The following is a 19,439-nucleotide window of genomic DNA, read 5'->3' as shown; positions in this document are numbered from 1 at the left end:
TATTTGTTCAAATGCAAAAAAAACATTAAAAAGGTTACTTTGAAAAAACGATTGAGTTTTCAATGGAGCACAGAATAGATCTTTGAATTCTGAGGTAGTACTTGTCAATAAGACTCTTCACCATGTTATTGGCATCTAAGGATTGTTCTCTATTAACTCCTGATGAATTCAAAATGAATTCAAATAGCTTCAACAGCCGTGCATACGATCTATTAGATGGAGAGGACATGGTGTGATCTCTTAGGAATAACACATTTTGCCTTAACATGGCTTCAAGCTTGTTGTCTTCTTGTTCTTGGAAAATGTCAAACAACGAATGTAATTGTTGAAATTTAGAAATGTCATCTTTTTGCTCCAATTCGTACAACCACTCATCATCTTTTACCTCCATTTCTCTTAACAATTCATAGACAGAACAAACACTATGCACAGTCGTTGCATCTTCACCACTTGCATGATTATTTGTTGGTATCCACATCCTATCGACTGGTATTGACACAAAGTGCTTATTCGTTTCCATATAAGTTTTTTCATCCATTACTGCAGTTGCATTCATTGAGCGAGCAATAAATGCTAAATCTTTGGCAATATGAGTGGCATTCGAAATTATGGAATAGAATCTGAAAGAATGAGATCCCAAATTTCCAACATAGGACTCTTCACTCGTAGAAATTCCCATCGAAATAGGTCTATCTGGTGTGGTAGCACTGTTTTGTTCGTGAGATGTAGTGTGACCAGATTGCTTTGAATGATGACGAGAGCATGTCCGTATAATCTTTAAAGCACATTCAACAGCTGCCAATGCACTCTTTTTCTTTTTGGATTGTTTTTCTGTTTCGAATATAATGACAATTTCCTCAACAGATGAAATGTGAACAATGGCTTGAAAAACTTTGCACATGGATCGAATGGTATTCACTATTTTTGGTAATTCACATGCAATGTCTGAATGGCAAGCAGTTTCCCAATTCAAGCAAACGCAAATAACTGTACATGTTTTTTTAAAGAGTCCCATTTTGAATAGAGAAGATGGTTCTCCTAATGTGCTTGTGGATACGCTAGAATTGGATGCAGTTTCGTGTTTTTGATCGTTCATCATTGGTTCTTGATGATTTTCGTGTGTTGGTTTGTTTTGATGTTTAAATATTGCTTGTCGTTCATGGGATGCCCTTATTTGAGGTTTCACTTGTGTACTGGATCTTAAACTTGACGCGAGAGTTAATGAAGCTGATGAATGTTCGTTTGCTCTCATCTGTAGTTGATGAAAGACATTATCTGGAATGAAACACTTAATTTCTTTGAGCCATGAAATGGTCACTTGTAAATGATCACACATTTCATTCATTTCTTTGAAAATACTATTCTTATTGTTCATTCCTGTATGGTCTTCTAAATCCAGAACCTTAATTCTCTCTAAGTGTCGTTGCAGAGCTTGAATAGGTGATGTAATGGCATGGCTCAACACAATTCCATAGCAAATGCCTAGAATGACAACAAGAATGGTTGCCCCCAATGAAGCACCAATGCTGATATAAGTGGTCATGCTTACTTCATCTTCATAGACCACAACAAGTAATTTGTACTTGATATTCTCATATGAAAATGCTTTCAACATTATAATATAATTCACTCCTAAACTAGAGATTTTGAATTTTTCAGGTAACTGAAAGAAGTCCACTCGGTAGGTATGATAAATGTCTTGCATGAGTTTACCAGCATTCCGTTCTGTCAAATTGAAGAGTGGTAAGGTATTTTTACCGTCGGGAGTGGTGGTTGTAATACTTCCAGCAATGACTTGTACCATGGAGGAAGAAGTATTATTCGAAGAAGTGGAACTAGTTGTTACAATAGGATGTGATATTATGATAACATAACCTTTGGAGAATATTTCAATTTCATCTCTCAAAAAGTTGGAAAGCAAATACAATGGTACAGTACATCGACACATGCCAATTTGTACCTTTTTTGAAGGTTGTTGTTGAAGTTGAATAGGATCATAAAGTAAGGCAATATACGGCAGTGCAATATGAGCTCCAATAATGAAGACTGGATCGAGAAAAACACCTTCGGATTTGAGCTTTTTAGTCATGGCCAATCCAGAAACGTAAAATTCTTGTTTGGTCAAGTTGGCAGGTGTTGGGTCAATGGAGTAATTAGCTTTCATCACAGAACCAGTTTCCCAATTCAATTGATCTCGAATAATTCCAGGAAATCGATTATTCTTTGCAATTTGTTACACGTATTGACACGCACACATGTGTGAGAACATTTCCATATGTATTAAAGACCAACAGAACCTACCTGATACGTATATACGAGCGTATTATTTGTAGATACGACAGTAACTGCGTACCGTTCTGAATAGGGATGAAAGTACAAAAAGTAGCCTACAAATACACCAGATTGTTTGGTTAAATGAAACATGTAGCTTCGAAAGAGGTCTTTGGTAAATGTGTGAATTCCAATGGCTGAATTATATTGTTGAGCTCCTAGTTGAGCCATCAATTTGAGCTTTCCCATATAGCCATCTAGAAAGGTTACAATTTTGTCTTGAGCGTTCATGACTACCTTGTTTGAGAGCTCATCAATGGAAGTATATAATCCAATAAAAACACTCACATAGATTGTGATGGAACACAAAATGATGAGTATTGAAATGGTGAGAACAAGGAAATACCTCAATGATATGGAACAACATGAAGACCTTTGTGTGTGCTTGTTGTTCATCATCATCGTGTCTGAGAGTCGTTCATCTGCAGCAACCTCAAATTCATCCTGTTGATTATTATTGTCTGTGTTATACTTATTGGCCTCGTTAGAAACATGTTGTTGTCTTTGAGGATGTACCTTAAACACCATGTTGTTGTGATAATATACAGTAGAAAGGCGACTGCACTGTTCAATGAGCGAATTAGTGTTGCAACTGAGGTTCGATTTGTTTCGTGTTGTCGTGCGTGCTACAGCTGGGCCATTGACAAAGGTTGCGTGTTTTTCATGTGATTGTTAAGGAAATTATCGCTAACAAAAGAGAACTTGCCGTAGTTGAATAAAAAGTGTGCACACTTCCTTAATGAGAAGGCGTTCATTATTAACAGATAATTTTCCTTTCTGAAATTCGGCTCTACAGGTTTCGGCGAATGTTACCATGTGAAATTACATCTGTAATTTTCCGTGGAAACGTGTGGTTTCTTGTGATAAGGCACCCAGGCCGCTCCATCTGACCAAATTGGAAGCTCACCAACCTTTTCGTTATCCGTTCCGTTCACAGAACTGGACATGGCCTGAAACACTTCAATTTTGGATATAGCACGTCGGTTACCGTGGCTCTATTGTTGATATAAGCAATTTGAGTTGTAAAAGAACTGTTGGAACATTTGGTTCTTTCTTGCCGTAAAATATGTAGCAACATGAGCTCCATATTGATCACAGATAATTTCGAAGCTTGTTGAAGAAGTCTTATCTGTGCATTTCATACGTGTTTTGTTATGATTTGAAGTAGATTTGTCCCAAGTAAATTCGATGTGTCGTTGAGGTGTACTTAATTGTTGACCTAATTCAACCAATGATTGCTCCAACCATTTCTTTTCTTTCTTGTTTCCTCTTTCTTGACAAAAGCGCAGTTTACTTCGCTTGATAATATCTACCTCTTCCTCAGAGAGTTGAACATCACCGCCAGCTTTTGATTTTCTCATTTCCAGGTATACGTCGAAATTCATGAATTTCTTGACAGGTTTGAATTTTTCTAAGGTTATACCAAAAAAATGCTCAGCACAAGACAAGATATTGTGAATGGTGACCTCTAATTCATAATCTAAGGAGGGATTTCCTATATCATTAGAATTAACATATTGAAACAATGATGGCTTCCCTTGAAGGAAATGATGCCATTTCTCTCTGAATGAAAGCGAATTCACGCATTGAGGATCGTTGTCAAACTCTGAGAGTATGTGAACTATTTCTGAATTGGGTTGGCAACTACTGGGCAACAAGCTCCAATCATATTTTCGATCTTTGGTATTAAAAATCAACTGATTGATAAATAATTCAAAAATGTTCAATTCTTGACAGTCTCCGAATGGTTGCTGGTCTCTAAATGAAAAGCTCAACTGTCTTAATTGTGGAGCAAAATTAACAGCCTTACTGTACATGAACTGCATCCACGATACTATTGAAGTTTCTGCTTTCTGTAAATCATGTTCTTCAAGTATGGATAACACGCAAGATATGAAATTAGCAGGATCATAATTCGTAACAATATCGTCTTGATACATTGAGTTGTTATGGAAGGAAGTGCATTTAGATATTTCCGAGACAATGGTGGATGGAATATACCCATGTTCATTCATGAGCCGAAATATCTCATTTCGATAAACAAAATATGGATAACTTTCTGGATTCTTCATACTCTTGTCAACATATCGATCGCAAAGACATGACAAATATATCAATAGCACAGCCTGTTTCATCATGAGGGACCATTTTCTATTGACCACAACAATGGCAAGTCTTCTCAAGCACTCTTTGAAACTATCTTCATCTCCACAATGCAAGTCTGCGCCAATAAAATCTACAATTTTACCACAGCGGTTAACTACCTCATCCATCTCCATATCAACATGGTAATCGAACTGTTGTTCATCATCATTTTCCTTCTCAATGATAATCGTATAATTATTCGATTGAGCGATTAAAAACAATGCTCTGGCGATCATCTTGGGCAATACATAATCTACCTTCCACCATTCTTTACATAATCTAAAAACAATAGGATTCATCTGTTCCTCCAATTTGTAAAACATGAATCTCACCAAGTGGGCATCGTCAGGAACGTTTTCATGTTTTTGAGCCAATTTATCCAAATATTCATAGCAAGTAGTATGAAATCTCCAACAAGCCATCAATGGACTCATGATTCCGAATTGAACATGATTGGAATGGTTTTCCGAACAATTCTGACAAGTTGATGGTAGCTCTCCATTACCTTTTTTCATCAGATTCAACCCTGGTGAGAAGGAGTGTGGTTGCCTCTCGTCCCAATCATCATTCCAGCAACACCAATGCGAAATAATTCCAACTGGAAAGGCCTTGTAAAAGTAAAACATTTTTTTTGTAACGAGTTCGTTTAAGTCAAAATGCAAAATTGAGATGGACCGAGTTGTTGTTGAACGTTGTGTTCTTGTCTTCTTCTCTATCATGGCATGAACGCTTTTACAGTCGTTTCCCCTTGGGGACCACAAAAAGATCTACATGGGATGAAGATGAACTTTTTTCAACCACGCAGTTATCCGATGATGTTTTATCTTTAATGGGAGGTGATCTCCTAACTCATACTCCCAACACTTTTCACGACTGTGTCCATTTGTATCTTACTTGTCATTCGACAGCAGCACGTTTGTGATGTTCGGAGCGACGGCTGTCGTTCCATCTCAAAAAACAAAACCTCCAAGTGGAACGCGTCTCTTTCCGTTGTGCTCTCTGGTGTTGGGAATAGAACACAAGTAGGTACCATCATGTGCTTCTCGTTATCGGTTATATGAATTAATTGTGTTGTGATTATCATCATTGTCGTACGAACAATAACCATCATCATTTTGTTGAATATTAATATGAATATTCGCCATGCAAATGATAATGTTGTTTTTGGTCTTGTCTCGGTCCATAGGTAAGTTGTTGTTTCAATACATGTTTTCTCAGCAAATTGTGTTAACACGATCACACAAATATCACAACATCAAATGTTCTGACAAATGTCATCGCTACCTTTTCCTCTTCCTTCTCCAATGATTCTTTTGGATAACAAATGTTGATCTTGGCCATCATTCATCATCTTTGCTTCTTTTAAATTTCTTTCTTGTCATTTAAATCCAAATGCAGACTCTGTTTTCAAAAAAGATTTACAACAACAACAACAACACGAGAACGTTCAGCCTTTTCTCTCACTCTCTCGCTCAAAACAAAATAATACAATCATCACTCTGAGGTTAGCCTCACTCACTCTCCTCACTCTCCTCACTCACTCTCTCACTGCGCAAGTTCTTCATTCCAACGAACTCGAGCGTCTTCATCATCTTCTTCTTCTTGTAGTAGTAGTAGTACTAGTCCTATAAAAACATTGTTACAACCGCCGACCCGTCGCGACGAGGATCAGAGTTCAATCTCCTTCTTCCGAACCTATAATAGTCATCACTGTCAAGACAAGCTCATCTGAAGAGAAAAATCTTCATCATCCCACAAGATTCTCAACTTGTTAAGATTATATAGATCGACCTCTATATATTCAATATCATTGTACTACAATTGTTAGATACTACTAGTAGTAGTATTCGTTTTATTCATCTCGCTACCTGCTTTTTATTTGAAAAGTAACCAATTTCTTCAACCACATATATACATACAACAACACTAGCTCGAGAAAATGGTTTTAGAATCACTTCATGGAGGAGTACTGTTCGACGAGGAAAATAGTGGAAACCTTGGTAAAGACAGATCCCGATCCAATACAGTACTCACTAACGCGCCTGAACATCATGCGACAGTGTCTGATGACAAGTTAAAAGCAGAACTGTCAAGGAGACAACGAGGCGTCTATTTAATAAGTTTATCATTGGGTTTGATATTAGCATGTATTATTATGTGTATCTCAATACCGGTCACAGTGGTGGTTGTCAAAAGTATTGAAGATACTCGATTGCTGAACGTGAGAGCTGGTGTCACGCAGATTGGTATTACAGCCTTTTTAACGATAAAACGACAAATAGAATTGTCCATGAGTAGTTTGATCTCTATTGCACAAGTGGTATATGCATGGAATTATAATGTGACAGATAGTGGGTTTAATGAGATGGGTTCACGATTGAGTGAGCTTTATCCAGAATTGGCTCAGTTCGAATTGGAATATGGATTACGTCTTTCATATGTTTATCCTTATAATCCATCAATTATTGGAAAGATTGTTGGATCTGAACCAGAACATTACAATGCAATTCAAAGAGCAATTGCTGACGAATCAATTACAATTTTTGGACCTGTTTGGATTAAGAGATTGGCATCTGCCTCTCTGATAACTCAATTTCCAATATTCTTTCCGAATGGCACGTTTTGGGGATTGTCTTCATCACTAATTTCCTTTGACACCTTGTTCAAAAGGATTGGTCTCTATAACATTCTTTCTGGATATGAATATCAATTATATGACAATGCACAACAGAGAATCTTTTTAGAATCTCGATTTGGAACGAATCAAACAGTCAATGGAATTACTAACAATTTGACCATGATTACAGATCCTGTGATTGTCAATCAGACTGTTCTCAACAGCGAATATCAACTATTTTTGAAACCTCTCAAAGGTTGGCAACTTGATGACATCTTTTGGGTTGAATTGACATTCGCTATTGTATTGAATATTATATTGTTCCTAGTGGTGATTTTGGGTGTTTTCCAAATTGTTCAAGACTATTTTAGAAAGCGAGAATATCAGGTGATTCAAAACAAGTTGGAAATCAAAGTTTCAGAAAGAACTAGAGACTTGGCTCACAGTCACAATCAATTGTCTCTCTTATTGGATAAAATTTCTTTAGAAGAACAGAGAACGAGAAAGATCTTGAACACCATTGATGATGCAGTTGTGACCATAACTTCTGAAGGTCTAGTCATTCATTACAACAACTCATTCTTGAACATGTTTTCTCTGAAGGAAATAGATATTAGAAAGGCGGAAAGAACAACAACTACCATTAATACGTTATTACCAAAAATGAACACAAAAGAAATTTTCGAAAAGCATAATGAAGATGATTCCATTACCAACTTTGAAACTATTGGAGTGAGCAAGGCAGGAATTGAGTTTAACATTCGTATCTCTGTGAACTTTTGTAAAATGTTGAAAAGTGAAGTTGTGAAAGGTTCAAGTATTGTCACCAGTAACGAACAAGAACGAGTGGCTGTCTTACTTATTCACAGCAATGCAGACCGATCTGTGCTCTTGAAGAATTTGAAAGAAAAAGAAAAGCAATATAATCTGCTTATCGAGAAAATGGAATTTAAAGAAATGTTTGACAATCACGAAAGAAGAAATCAATTCAAAGAATTTTGTGCAAAGGAGCACAACGATGAATCCATCTTGTTCTTGGAAGATGTACAACTCTACAAATCACTCGTCAACAATTTACAACAACGAAGCGAGTTGCAACATGAAATTTACAACAAATATCTTTCTACTTCAGCTCCAAAGCAACTGAATATCTCCAGTGAAGAGTTAGAAACGTATGGATTTAAGGTAAAGAGTGGTATTGGTCAAATTGATCTTTTTGATGGCTTAGAAAAAGTGATTATCAACAATATTATTTTCGACAGTTTCAAGAGATGGACGATGCAGCAACCAAAAGACAATGCTTCCAGCACAACCGAGTCGTTGACTTCAGATCAAAAAATTTCGTTGGCAAGAATTAATGGAATGTAAGAAGGTTTGGCAAGCCACCTAGGGACTCTTTCTTGCCATTCGAGAACAAACTGATCAATAAAACACAACATAACAATCACTAGGAACTAAGAAATGAAACGGGACCCGTTGCTGAGTTTCAGCTGCAAAATGAACAAGGAGCTCTGAAGAATATCAATTTTAATCTTCGTCATGACTCAAAGCAAAGTTGATATCAGAAAAGTCTTTCCTAGATAAAAAAGAAGCAATTTTGGGTAAACGGTTAATGACATAGGTCATATCTCCATAGCAAATCGTAAAGTGAGCGCCGCAAGCAACATGAGCAAATTCTTTCACCTTAAGCGTTTCAAAAACTGTGTTACATTTTCCGTAATCAAGAAAACTTTGCCCTCTGTCATTCTTACCACATCTCATGACTCGTTTATCTGTTGTTAAAAGAATTGTATGATCAGTTCCACAATGCATGCTATGAATATAGGTATTGATAGGTACTTTCATGAACAAATTCTTCTCTTTCAAAGTACCAATTCCGAGCTGTCCGTGAGAGTTTTTTCCACAAGCATATAAACTTCCATCTGCACATAAAACCAACGTGTGAAAATGGCCACAACACACCTGGGTAATCGATTTGTTGCTGAATGGTAGCTCAACACCTTGACGAAGAGAAATTCGGTCATCCATGTCACCTCTCTGATAAAAGTAATTTTTCCCCATACTGAAATACTCGTTCTTTTCTGTTATGATTACAGTATGAAAACCTCCGCTTGCAATTATTTTGATGGGGTTAGTAATGGCTGGGAATGGAGTTGGTTTTAAGGGTTGATCTTGTCTTACAGCCCAGTATCCCGTTTCATCCTCTCCTCCAACAAAAACAGAATTATCATTTGTTAGGATATGAAATCGACTTGTGGTCGGAGAGCTAAAGAAACCCTTGACAGGACTCTTTGTCTCCAAACTTAATTTGTAAAATGAAGTTTTGTGAGAGAGGTTACTCAGCTTGTTTGGGCTGGTTTTGTAGATTTCTCCATTATCCAGAAATACGAATGATGAATTTGAGCTACATGCTATTGAGGTAATTCTATGGGTTCGTGCCGGTTCAAAATCAATCCATTCCACTGTATTATTTGAAATTGTTTCATACACAGCAAGCTGAGAATTAGAGTTGTCTCCGCACGCATACAAATCGTTTTCCTCTGCAAGACAATAGTTGAATCATTGTTGTTGCAGTTGTTATTTTCAAAATTTTCAACCACTTACCCGTCAAAATCAGAGTGTGTCGTTTTCCGCAAGCAATCTGTTTAATTTTGCACAAGCCAACCAAATTTCTCTCATCTAAATTAGCGAAATCAGACAAACATACAGGACCCAGCTGGCGATATGTCTTTTGTCTATAGTGATGTGCAGAGATATTAATTGGTGTTAGAGTTTGAAGGTTAGTGTAGGTACTATTACCCAATTGACCTAACGTTTGTTATTATTTGAAAATAGGACATGGATGAATGTGTTGTCGTGATCAAATTCATCATGATGGACAATATTGTAATTAATGAATTTCATCAATATGGATACCCGAAATTTGAAAGCATCAAACCGAAAGAGAAAAGGCTTGATTTGAAAATATCTTGTTGAAGGAACAAATACATACCATGCTCGTTTGCTCCGGATGCATAAAACATGATGATTGTAGGTGTTTCTTTAATAATTCCTCTATGATGATTACTATATGAATACAGAAAAATTAGAGATGACGCTATTTCAATACAACTCTCCACGCGTACAGTAGGGTTTTAAAATCCAACAATCAAATAATGTTGATGTTTGTAATTATTGAGGTTATCAATTCAATTAGGGACGCAGATAATGTGTTGAAGGAAAGTTAGACACTGATGACGTGTGTTGATGATGGTGCGGTACCACTACTCCCAGAGCAGTTTTTTTCTGTTGTTTGAATCTCTTGTCAGACATTAGAAGTCTCAAAAGGAAAGGCTTGAGTGTTTTGGGAGTGACAAGACAAAAGACCATTTTGTCAAAAGATCGTTATTGAACTTTGGGAATAATTTAATTCAACCACTTTTTGCACTTTGCAGATCCACAGTGACATGGAATCTTATTCTCTTCGAGTGGAAACTTGTAGTCATAGGTAATTTCTTCTCCAATTTCAATTTTCTTGGTGGCATAAATGACAACCTTTTTCTGCTTGTCTTTCTCAATAATTTTAGCACAGCAATTAGGGTCACAACTGTGATTAATAAATCTGGCCAAGTTACCACGCTTGGTTGCATCAATGATATAGTCATCGTCCAATCTAAACAGATAGCTGGAACCAATACCAATTTGTTCATATCGTTTCTCTCTAATGTCTGAGAGCGCTTCTCGAATAACTTCCCCAACATACTCAATGACCATTTCATCTTTTTCAATAGTCTCCAAAGCGAATAATCCCCAATCGTGAATTGGGGATTTAGCGAACTTTAGCTTCTTTGCTCTATTTTGGAATTGATTGATTTTAGTATCGTCTTGTGCCATTTTCTGTGCTCTTCTTGACTCGGCACGCTGTCTTCTGCTTTCATTAGTATTTTTCTTAGCTTCCAGCTCCATTCTCCTCATCGTATTTTTCATCATATCTTTAACAACGCTCTCAGACACAGGCTTTTTAATCTCTTTCATTTCTCTGATTTCTTTAAGAGTTAATCCTCTGGTTTTAGAGCATCCGTCTGTAATTGCCCTCAACTTTTCATCAATCTCTTGTTCTTCCCTTGAAGGTTTAAATGGAATGTGTTGAGCTTTCTTTTTACCTGCCTTCTTAAGATCCTGATGTTTCCTCTTCTTTACACTGGTCTCTTCTGTTGTGGCCTCTTGTAAACTTGTTTGAGGTTGACCATTGGTAGAGATTTCATCCTCAAATTGGTATTCTTCCTCGCTGTCATGCTCCATTCTATCTTGTTTTTTGGAAAAAGGTTCATGCTCTTCTAAAGTAGGAGATTGGAAATCCTCTTCACTCATATATTTGGCCGATCCTTCACTGACCTCGTCACGCTCGTCATTTTCTGATTTCTCATCTTCACTGGACTGTGGTTCAGCTTTTTCTGCCTTGGTTTGCATGGCAAATCGTTCCAAAAATCTTTCTTTTTCTTCTAGATTCTTTTTGATTTTCTCCAATACAATATTTTTCATGACATCGATTGAGTCTTTTTGCTTTTTAGATTCCAATATTTTTTTAGCGAATGGAGCAAAAACGTTTTTCTTAAACCTTTTCAATAATGCCTCCTTAATCTTAAGCTTCATTCTGTCGTGAAGTTGCTCTTGCATTGAAGTTTCTGGAGGTTGGTAATTTTCAGGATAGACTGGTTCAAGTTCCATCACATATCCTATGACAACATGGTTGTTTAAGTTTTGGTATGCGGAAGAGAGATCTTCAGGGTTATTAAACTCTACTATATACATTCGTTCCGACTCGTCAAAATAGAATTCAGTGCACATGTAATCTTGAAATACACTTGCAAGCTTTTCTTTCTTGCTGCGTCCGTACTTTGTCAAAACTTTTAGTTGAAATCTAGAAAAATGATATCCTTGAGGATAGTAAGGATAAGCAAAGTGATAAAATGCATAAGGATTGTGATAATAATCAATCATATTCATGGGTTCTTCATGATGATAAGGCTTCGTTTTGGGCTTGTCTTGTTTTTTAAGTTCTTGTTCTTTCTTTTCTTGCTCTTTTTTCTTTCCTGATATGAGATTGGGGTTTGTAATTGCCATTTCTTCTTCCAACGCTCCATAAAAGTCGTATTCAATTCTAAATTTAATACTTTTGTCTTCATGCAACTCTAAAACTGCTCGCCTGCAGGTGTCAAAATCTTTGAATACTGCGGAGGCAAAAATTACTTGATTGGTTTCCTTATTAAAATATGCATCGAATTCTGTTACGGAGCCTGTAGTTGTTATGATTTCAGAAATATGACCTGCTTTAAAATCTTTAGGTATTTCCATAATAGCTATTTTAGGCTGTTTGTTAACTGTCAAACTCCGCAGATATTCCTTTTCACTCGCAATAAACCCTTGTTCAAGACAGATGGATGGAATTTCAAGAGTTGTGGCCAGTTGAATTTTTGCAAAATATTCTGACTTTTTGATTGATTTTGTGTTTTGAATATAATTTTTTTTCTTTGGTTTTTTCCCGTCACCTTTATCCTCCACCGTAGCAGTTTCTTCTGGATAATATTCAAATAGTCTTGGATCTCTAGGTACTGCAGTACTCTCTATTATTTGTTCCTCTTCGTCTTGCATCTTATTTTTTTCGGGCTCGGATTTTGATAAATCATTTGTCGTAATGTTTTCATTTGTTTTTTCTATCGTTTTCTCATTTTCTTGTAATGCATCTGTAGACTCTCCCTCCTCTTCATTTCTATTATTTTTGTAATGTTCTCTGTTAAATGATTGTTGATTGTAATCAGCTCTTCCTTTGTCGTATGACATAGGATGAGCCATCGGATAGCCTGGAAAATATTGATAAGGGTAGAGATAAGGATATTGTAGGTAAGGATAGGGCATTGCATAATCTTCGTTGTAATGCTTGTCACTCTTGTTAGGAGAGGTCAAATAGGGATCGGAATGAGTTGTTGAGGAAGAATTTGAGATTTCAGTGGGATGAGCATAAGGATGACTTGGATACCCTGAGCTGTCAACAGGATGAAGAGGGGGATAATTGTACATATTTTCGGGATAGTGATGATGCAGCATATGGGGTGCATAGGTATCATCAAAATGTGGAGGATAGGGATGATATTGATTGTACATGGTGTGGTCGTATGAGTCCGTTCGGCGGTGACCTCTATTTGAGTAATTACTACCAACCCCAGCAGAAGTATTGGTGTATCGTCGTTCTCTGTTATAAGATGATGAAGCATTTCTATTGTTTTGAGTAACGTATGACGGATTTGGGCTCTCGCCATTGTAATATCGGTTATTACCTCGGTTCCTATTATATGATGGATTGCTATATCTACTACGATCGTTGGAAACTTGTTGCCCCGATGATGATGCATCATACAATCTTCTGGAGTGATGAACAGAGTCCGTATTAGTGGTTGAGTTGCTTGTCGTTGTTGTACCATAAATTCTTCTACCATTATTACTAACACTGGAGTTGCTCCGAGAGTTTACCGAAGAGGATCCCTTCATTACATCATCTTTCTCCACTGTTGAATCAGACAATTTTCTATTATCGCCATCATCAAATGTGTTATCGGAGCCTTGATTTTGGAAAGATGAGTTGGTAAAATCATTTAAATATGCGGATGAAATTGATGTTATTCTGTTATTATTACTACTAGTTGCATCTTCAATCTTACCATTTGGTCTTCGACTTGCATCGTTTGTACTATCACCAATTCCGTTGGTATGGCGTGAACTTTCTGCACTATCGAAACGGCTCATTTTTTGTTAACAGCAAAAATACTTTGTTCTCTCTGAATATGAGTAAATGTTCAACGATGACCATCATTTAAATGGACAACAACTGTTGTGTGAACGAAATGAGAGAAACATTCTTTTTTACAACATTTTTCTTCCCGCCATCAAATATTGAAGCAACGAATTTTCAGTGAAATTGAGCGCAAAAAAAAATTAACAGCATTTAAGCTTTCATCACCACAACAACCATGACTGAACCCGAAAAGAAGAAGAAAAAGCTCTCCAATACTGCTGATTCTATTAGCTCTTCTATTGGATCATCATCAAGCAGCTTGAATTATACATCAGCGGAAACAAAAAAGTTTAACAAACTAAACCGCATGGTTGAAGAAGAAGGAGTCGAGGATCTTGTTGATTACGAAGAGGAAGATGAACGAAGATCCAACGAAAGTGATGATGATGAAATGTGTGTGGTTGCAAATGATGTTATTCACTTCCGTATCGTCCGAAATGAAGGTGAATTGGATCTGAATCAACAAATTGATGTAAACGATATTGAAAATACGAAACGGTTTCTTGATTTTCAACCAACATTTACCCATCAACTGTTCGGAGAGAATGAAAAGATTGGTATGTGATGGTCATATATTCATTTATTCATCAACAATATTCAATTTTTAATACCAGAGGGATACGAGAATATTCGGATCAATATTTTCTTTACCAACTCATTATATTGTTGGTTAAATATTCAATACGATAGTAAGAGGTATGTGTAAAAAATTGAGAGCGAGAACTTGTGATGATTTTCAAACTTTAAACAGTGATGATGCAACCGACGTGAAAGGTATTCTTACTGCTAAGGATGTGGAGTTCCCTTTTTCGGATTATCGTGCACCTCCGCTCTATTTCCCCTACACTGAAAATTTAACAGAATTCAAATCAAAACTTTCACAGCCTAATACACCTAAGGGAGAACAAATAGATGTCTATTATAGAGAAGGAAGATGTTTTGAGATTTATAAAGCTTCAATGTCTCAAATTGGAGCCGCTCACAAGCCATGGCAATTTCTCTCATTGTTCTTCATTGATGGAACCTCGTACATTAATGATCAAGATGAGAATTGGGAATTCTTTTTAAGGTAACTATTTGTGACATGATTACAATAACGTTATTTAACTCTTACAGCTATGAGAAGGTGAAAAATACAGAAACAAACAATTTCGAATATATTCCCATTGGATTCTCCTCTATATACCCTTTCTTTGTGATGAAGAAGGAAGGTAATCAATTGGTTGATACAAGAAGACTGCGAGTGAGTCAATTCCTCATTCTTCCTCCTTTCCAAGGACATGGTCATGGTAGAAAACTCTTGCTTGCCATTTACACCTATGCTACTAAGGGATTTAAGGAACAAAAAGCTGCAGTTGGATACAATGCTTTGAGTTTTGATGAAAAGACTTTTCCTCCAAGAGAATGCTATGAAGTCACTGTTGAAAATCCAGGTGACGATTTCCAAGCAATGAGAACCAAGGTGGACTTGGAGGTATGTGCACCTCTGTTCAAAGCTGCTAAAAGAAAGGCTGACGAAACAGATAGAGAAACATTTGAAGACTTTAAAAAGAGAGCCAAACCAATAACAAAATTATCTGATGGACAACTGAGGCTTTGCTTTGAAATACTTTGGTTGAAATCTCTGAATGAGAATGTAAATACTACGAATGAAGAACGAAATGAATTCAAATTATTTATTAAGAAGAGATTATATCGTGAATATGACATGGAAGGAGCTTTTGAAGATGACGAGGAACGTAAAGAAAAACTCGAAGAGCTCTATCAAGAGCAAGTGAATGAATACAAAGTGTTTTTGAAATAAAACGCGGAAAATGCACTTGTCAACAACAATTTGCAAAATATTTAGTGTATTATATATATTTACATATCGATTCTTCACCATACGCTTACTTATTCATGAAATTTGAATGCTCAATACTGTTTTTTGGTACAACAAATTTGACACAACTAGGCATGATCGTGTACGTTGCAGGTAACTTGCCAACAACCTCTCCATCACATTCCAAATACACGTCGTCAATTGTTTCTGGATTCTTACTTGCCTTAATTGTTTTCACTCGCTCATACAAACTAGCCAACGGATTATTTCCATGTGTTCCGTATTGAATTTGATAGAAAATATATGGTACATTCCATAATCTTAGATTATGCAAAACACAAACATCAAATGCTTCAGAGGTAATGGATGCATTTGGGTTGATACGCATCCCTCCGCCAAAACATTTTCCATTGCCAACACAGACCAACTGACTGATACCATCTTTTACAACCTTTCCATCCACTTCAACCTTCACTGATGGATTGACATAGGTCAATTGCTTCCAAAAAGTCTGAATATTGTAATTAATCTCTTTGCTAATAGAGCTATTATTCACTGCATTCAAAATTGAAGTACTAATTCCAAAACTACTCTCATTCATGTAAAATCTCACTCCCTTATCATGACTATCTAATTGACATGCTTTGTTTTCTCTGTATTGAGTTGGAATATGCTCATCATTCACAGTCTCTTCAATCACTCCCGTATGATCCTTGGTATATTCCACTCGTCCAATATCGGCATGAATCACTTCACCTCCCTCTGCCAACATGTGAATGTACTTTTCAAAGAACTTTAAATCACTCACGTTCACATCGACTCCGAGAGTTTTATGTAAATCATTGCCAGAACCAATGGGTAATACTGCAAAGGCTACCGGAAGGGGTGAATGACTACTACTACCAGAATTTGTCGTCATCATCAAGGACTGACGAGTCTTGTTGTCTTGATCCAAATACAAACAACCTCGTACCAATCCATTCAATACATTGAATGTACTTCCATCGCCTCCTGCACTGATAATGTAATCGCAATGATCCTCGACAATGAGTTGAAAGGCACATCGAGTACCATCATCACGGCATTGAGTGGGCATACATTTCACTAACCGATCACCAAAGAATCGCTCAAGTAGAGGAAGAACAACCGCTTTGAAGAGAGTTTGTGCTTGGCCTGATGAATTGTTGGCGAAAATGTTTTGGAGAAAATGTTTTGGAAAGAGTCCAAAACAGTATTTTCCAAAGTCATCATGAGAGATTCATTGAAAATAATAAACGATGATTGGACCAAATAAAAACCGTGATGAACGAATTCATGAATCATGATTTTTCAAATTCGAAAAAGGATCATGATGACATCAATTATTATTATAAGAAGTTACAATCAAATCTTCGCTCCGACTTACCTCCTCTCGATGAAGGATTATACACCACACCCACACGTTTGTAGTTGGATGGAGAATTCTCAGAAAGGTTTGGACTCATTCAGAAACCAAGAAGAAATGATTCGTTGGAAGGAAAATAAATTGTTGCGCAAATGAATGCAAAACTGTGGTCGTCGTTGTTAGAGAAAGTTCACACCACAAAGAGTGAATACAAAGACGTTAAAAGACCTAGCGTGAGGATGCTTGGAAGAGGATCCAAAGATTGCGAGTGTTGAACACTTTTTTTTGAAGGTTTTGGAAATTCGTCACATGTTGCTCGTTGGATTTGGAGAGGGATGGAAGAATGTGGGTAGGGTGTCAGGTGTCAATTTGGAAGTGTTTTTGAGAGGTTGTCAATGTGCAAGTTGATTAAGAGTCCTTAATAATGATAAACTTCTGGAATCGCTAATGGATCTTTGATCTTTGAGTGGATCAGTGATTGAAATCAGATGGATCTTTGATCTTTGAGTGGATCAGTGATGCGTCAATTCTTTCGGTCTAAAGCTTGGCCGTTGTGTTTCTTGCTTCCAACGTATTCACTATCTCTCTTGTTTCGGAATGAGCTCTCATAGCTCTGTAACCAACGTTCACTTGATGACCACAATCTCTGAGAGAGATTCAAGAATCAACATGGATCCTAAAGATTTTTTAAGATTTTAAAAAAACGCGAATATGACCGAACGGGTGTTCAAAGGTGAGTGTTGACATCCATATCGCGATCGCTCGTTGCGAAGGTAGTATAACTTTGTTCATTCATTTGTGTCTTTTCAACAACATTGTTCCGAACTGTGTCCATGGATCCAATCATCATCATGATGTGAAATATTAAACAACAAATCAGCCATTGTGATTGGAGATACACAGGTAATGTTTTGGCAGTTGGAAATTAATTTCAAATTTTAGAAATAATTTTACAAAATCATTGTCATTCAAATTCTTCACTGATGATACAATGGAACATACATTTCCGATTGTGTTTGATTTAGGTTGGAAAAAGCAGCCTCATGATGTTAATAACGTGTGAAAAAAAAGAAACAAAACCAACCATAGGAGTAGAAATGAAAATTAAAAGCTTAGTAATTCAAGACAAACATTACAAAATTACAATATTTGATACGTAGGTTTTGTGAGTGTCACATGTTCATAATGTATCGATTTTTCAAAAGAGCTGGCCATGAGAGATTTCGAACGGTCACTTCTTCCTATTATCGAGGATCTCACTTGGTGTTTTTAGTGTATGATGTGACCAATAGGAAAACATTTGAAGACACAAAAGTGTGGTTACTAGATTTTAAAACAACATTTTACAATTCTGATGGATGTTCTCCATACATTACATTAATAGGAAACAAAATAGATATGAAAGACCAGAGAGTAGTAAGCCAAGATGAAGGAGAAATGCTTCGAAAAGAATTGGAATTGGATGCATTCTATGAAGTGAGTGTGGAAAAAGAGATTGGTGTGATGGAAGCATTTGAAAATGCAGTGAGTAAGTGTTATCAATGGATTTTTCATAGTAAGGGATGTGAATTTGTCATGTGAAATGATTTGTAAAAATTCAATTGCTAATTTCATACATACAACTCAATTTGATGCATCACATAATGATTAGCTTGCTATGCATTGAGAGAAGCTCAACAGAGAGAGCTCTCAACAGGACCTTTGAAAGCTACCATAGCCTTACATTCCTCTCCAAAATCCACGAGTCAAACATCCATGTCTCAAATTCATACAGTCAATCGTGTACCTTCGAGGTGTAGCCAATCATGTATGATTGGTTAGTGTCTGTCCGAGCTTGAATCAAGACGAATTCAAGCAATTACGATATTTGTTTTCAAACTAGAATTTGTGGAACCTGATAATACTCTTCTTATGTTCGGAAAGTATTGTGTCCAACATTGTGCATGGATGGTTGGGTTCCGCATCCTCCTCTTTATCATGAGCCATATATTTACTTGTTCATTAAATTAATTTATTACTGTTATCATTTGTTGAAGAATTCATCATCGGATGGTTCTCTTTATTATCCCTATACTCTTTCTTGTCCGTTCGTTTGTTCAAGAAAAAGCATAGGGGGAATAAAGACAACGAGGTTGATAACAAGTCTTTCAGCGGAACATTGTTCGAATTGTGGCAATTTTTTCTTGTGTGTTACACCAGTGGCTTGTGCCGGTTGAGTAAACTTTACAACATTGGCTCAGAACTCAATGGGTTCTTTGATGAAACGAATGGCTTTTTCCCGCATCCAATAGACATTCGTTTCAACATCCTG

General features: G+C 36.6%; 8 protein-coding genes across 8 annotated transcripts; 3 read left to right on the top strand and 5 right to left on the bottom strand.

Moving 5' to 3' along the window:
• Nucleotides 1-34: 34 nt before the first annotated feature.
• C9374_013960 (uncharacterized protein) lies at nt 35-2,859 on the bottom strand (the record flags this gene model as incomplete). The annotated part of the gene is made up of 2 exons (XM_044689894.1): nt 35-2,221; nt 2,302-2,859. 2 exons carry the CDS (start codon nt 2,857-2,859, stop codon nt 35-37), a joined length of 2,745 nt encoding a protein of 914 aa, XP_044553392.1.
• Nucleotides 2,860-3,326: 467 nt separating this feature from the next.
• C9374_013959 (uncharacterized protein) lies at nt 3,327-5,102 on the bottom strand (the record flags this gene model as incomplete). The annotated part of the gene is made up of 1 exon (XM_044689893.1): nt 3,327-5,102. The coding sequence occupies one exon, from the start codon at nt 5,100-5,102 to the stop codon at nt 3,327-3,329; it is 1,776 nt and encodes a 591-aa protein (XP_044553391.1).
• Nucleotides 5,103-6,415: 1,313 nt separating this feature from the next.
• C9374_013958 (uncharacterized protein) lies at nt 6,416-8,461 on the top strand (the record flags this gene model as incomplete). The annotated part of the gene is made up of 1 exon (XM_044689892.1): nt 6,416-8,461. The coding sequence occupies one exon, from the start codon at nt 6,416-6,418 to the stop codon at nt 8,459-8,461; it is 2,046 nt and encodes a 681-aa protein (XP_044553390.1).
• Nucleotides 8,462-8,620: 159 nt separating this feature from the next.
• C9374_013957 (uncharacterized protein) lies at nt 8,621-10,116 on the bottom strand (the record flags this gene model as incomplete). The annotated part of the gene is made up of 3 exons (XM_044689890.1): nt 8,621-9,633; nt 9,698-9,901; nt 10,086-10,116. 3 exons carry the CDS (start codon nt 10,114-10,116, stop codon nt 8,621-8,623), a joined length of 1,248 nt encoding a protein of 415 aa, XP_044553389.1.
• A 382-nt stretch (nt 10,117-10,498) lies between these two features.
• On the bottom strand, nt 10,499-13,873 carry C9374_013956 (uncharacterized protein; the record flags this gene model as incomplete). Its single annotated transcript, XM_044689889.1, has 2 exons — nt 10,499-13,689; nt 13,789-13,873. 2 exons carry the CDS (start codon nt 13,871-13,873, stop codon nt 10,499-10,501), a joined length of 3,276 nt encoding a protein of 1,091 aa, XP_044553388.1.
• Nucleotides 13,874-14,097: 224 nt separating this feature from the next.
• On the top strand, nt 14,098-15,726 carry C9374_013955 (uncharacterized protein; the record flags this gene model as incomplete). The annotated part of the gene is made up of 4 exons (XM_044689888.1): nt 14,098-14,479; nt 14,537-14,618; nt 14,674-14,991; nt 15,039-15,726. The coding sequence occupies 4 exons, from the start codon at nt 14,098-14,100 to the stop codon at nt 15,724-15,726; spliced, it is 1,470 nt and encodes a 489-aa protein (XP_044553387.1).
• Nucleotides 15,727-15,811: 85 nt separating this feature from the next.
• On the bottom strand, nt 15,812-17,228 carry C9374_013954 (uncharacterized protein; the record flags this gene model as incomplete). The annotated part of the gene is made up of 2 exons (XM_044689887.1): nt 15,812-16,917; nt 17,150-17,228. The coding sequence occupies 2 exons, from the start codon at nt 17,226-17,228 to the stop codon at nt 15,812-15,814; spliced, it is 1,185 nt and encodes a 394-aa protein (XP_044553386.1).
• Nucleotides 17,229-17,839: 611 nt separating this feature from the next.
• C9374_013953 (uncharacterized protein) lies at nt 17,840-18,949 on the top strand (the record flags this gene model as incomplete). Its single annotated transcript, XM_044689886.1, has 5 exons — nt 17,840-17,861; nt 18,009-18,031; nt 18,154-18,284; nt 18,334-18,656; nt 18,780-18,949. 5 exons carry the CDS (start codon nt 17,840-17,842, stop codon nt 18,947-18,949), a joined length of 669 nt encoding a protein of 222 aa, XP_044553385.1.
• Between the last annotated feature and the right edge of the window lie 490 nt (nt 18,950-19,439).

The sequence above is a fragment of the Naegleria lovaniensis genome (genome assembly GCF_003324165.1).
Source record: "Naegleria lovaniensis strain ATCC 30569 chromosome Unknown tig007, whole genome shotgun sequence".
Taxonomy (NCBI): Eukaryota; Heterolobosea; class Eutetramitea; order Acrasida; family Naegleriidae; genus Naegleria; species Naegleria lovaniensis.
This window is presented reverse-complemented; position numbering and strand designations above follow the sequence as displayed.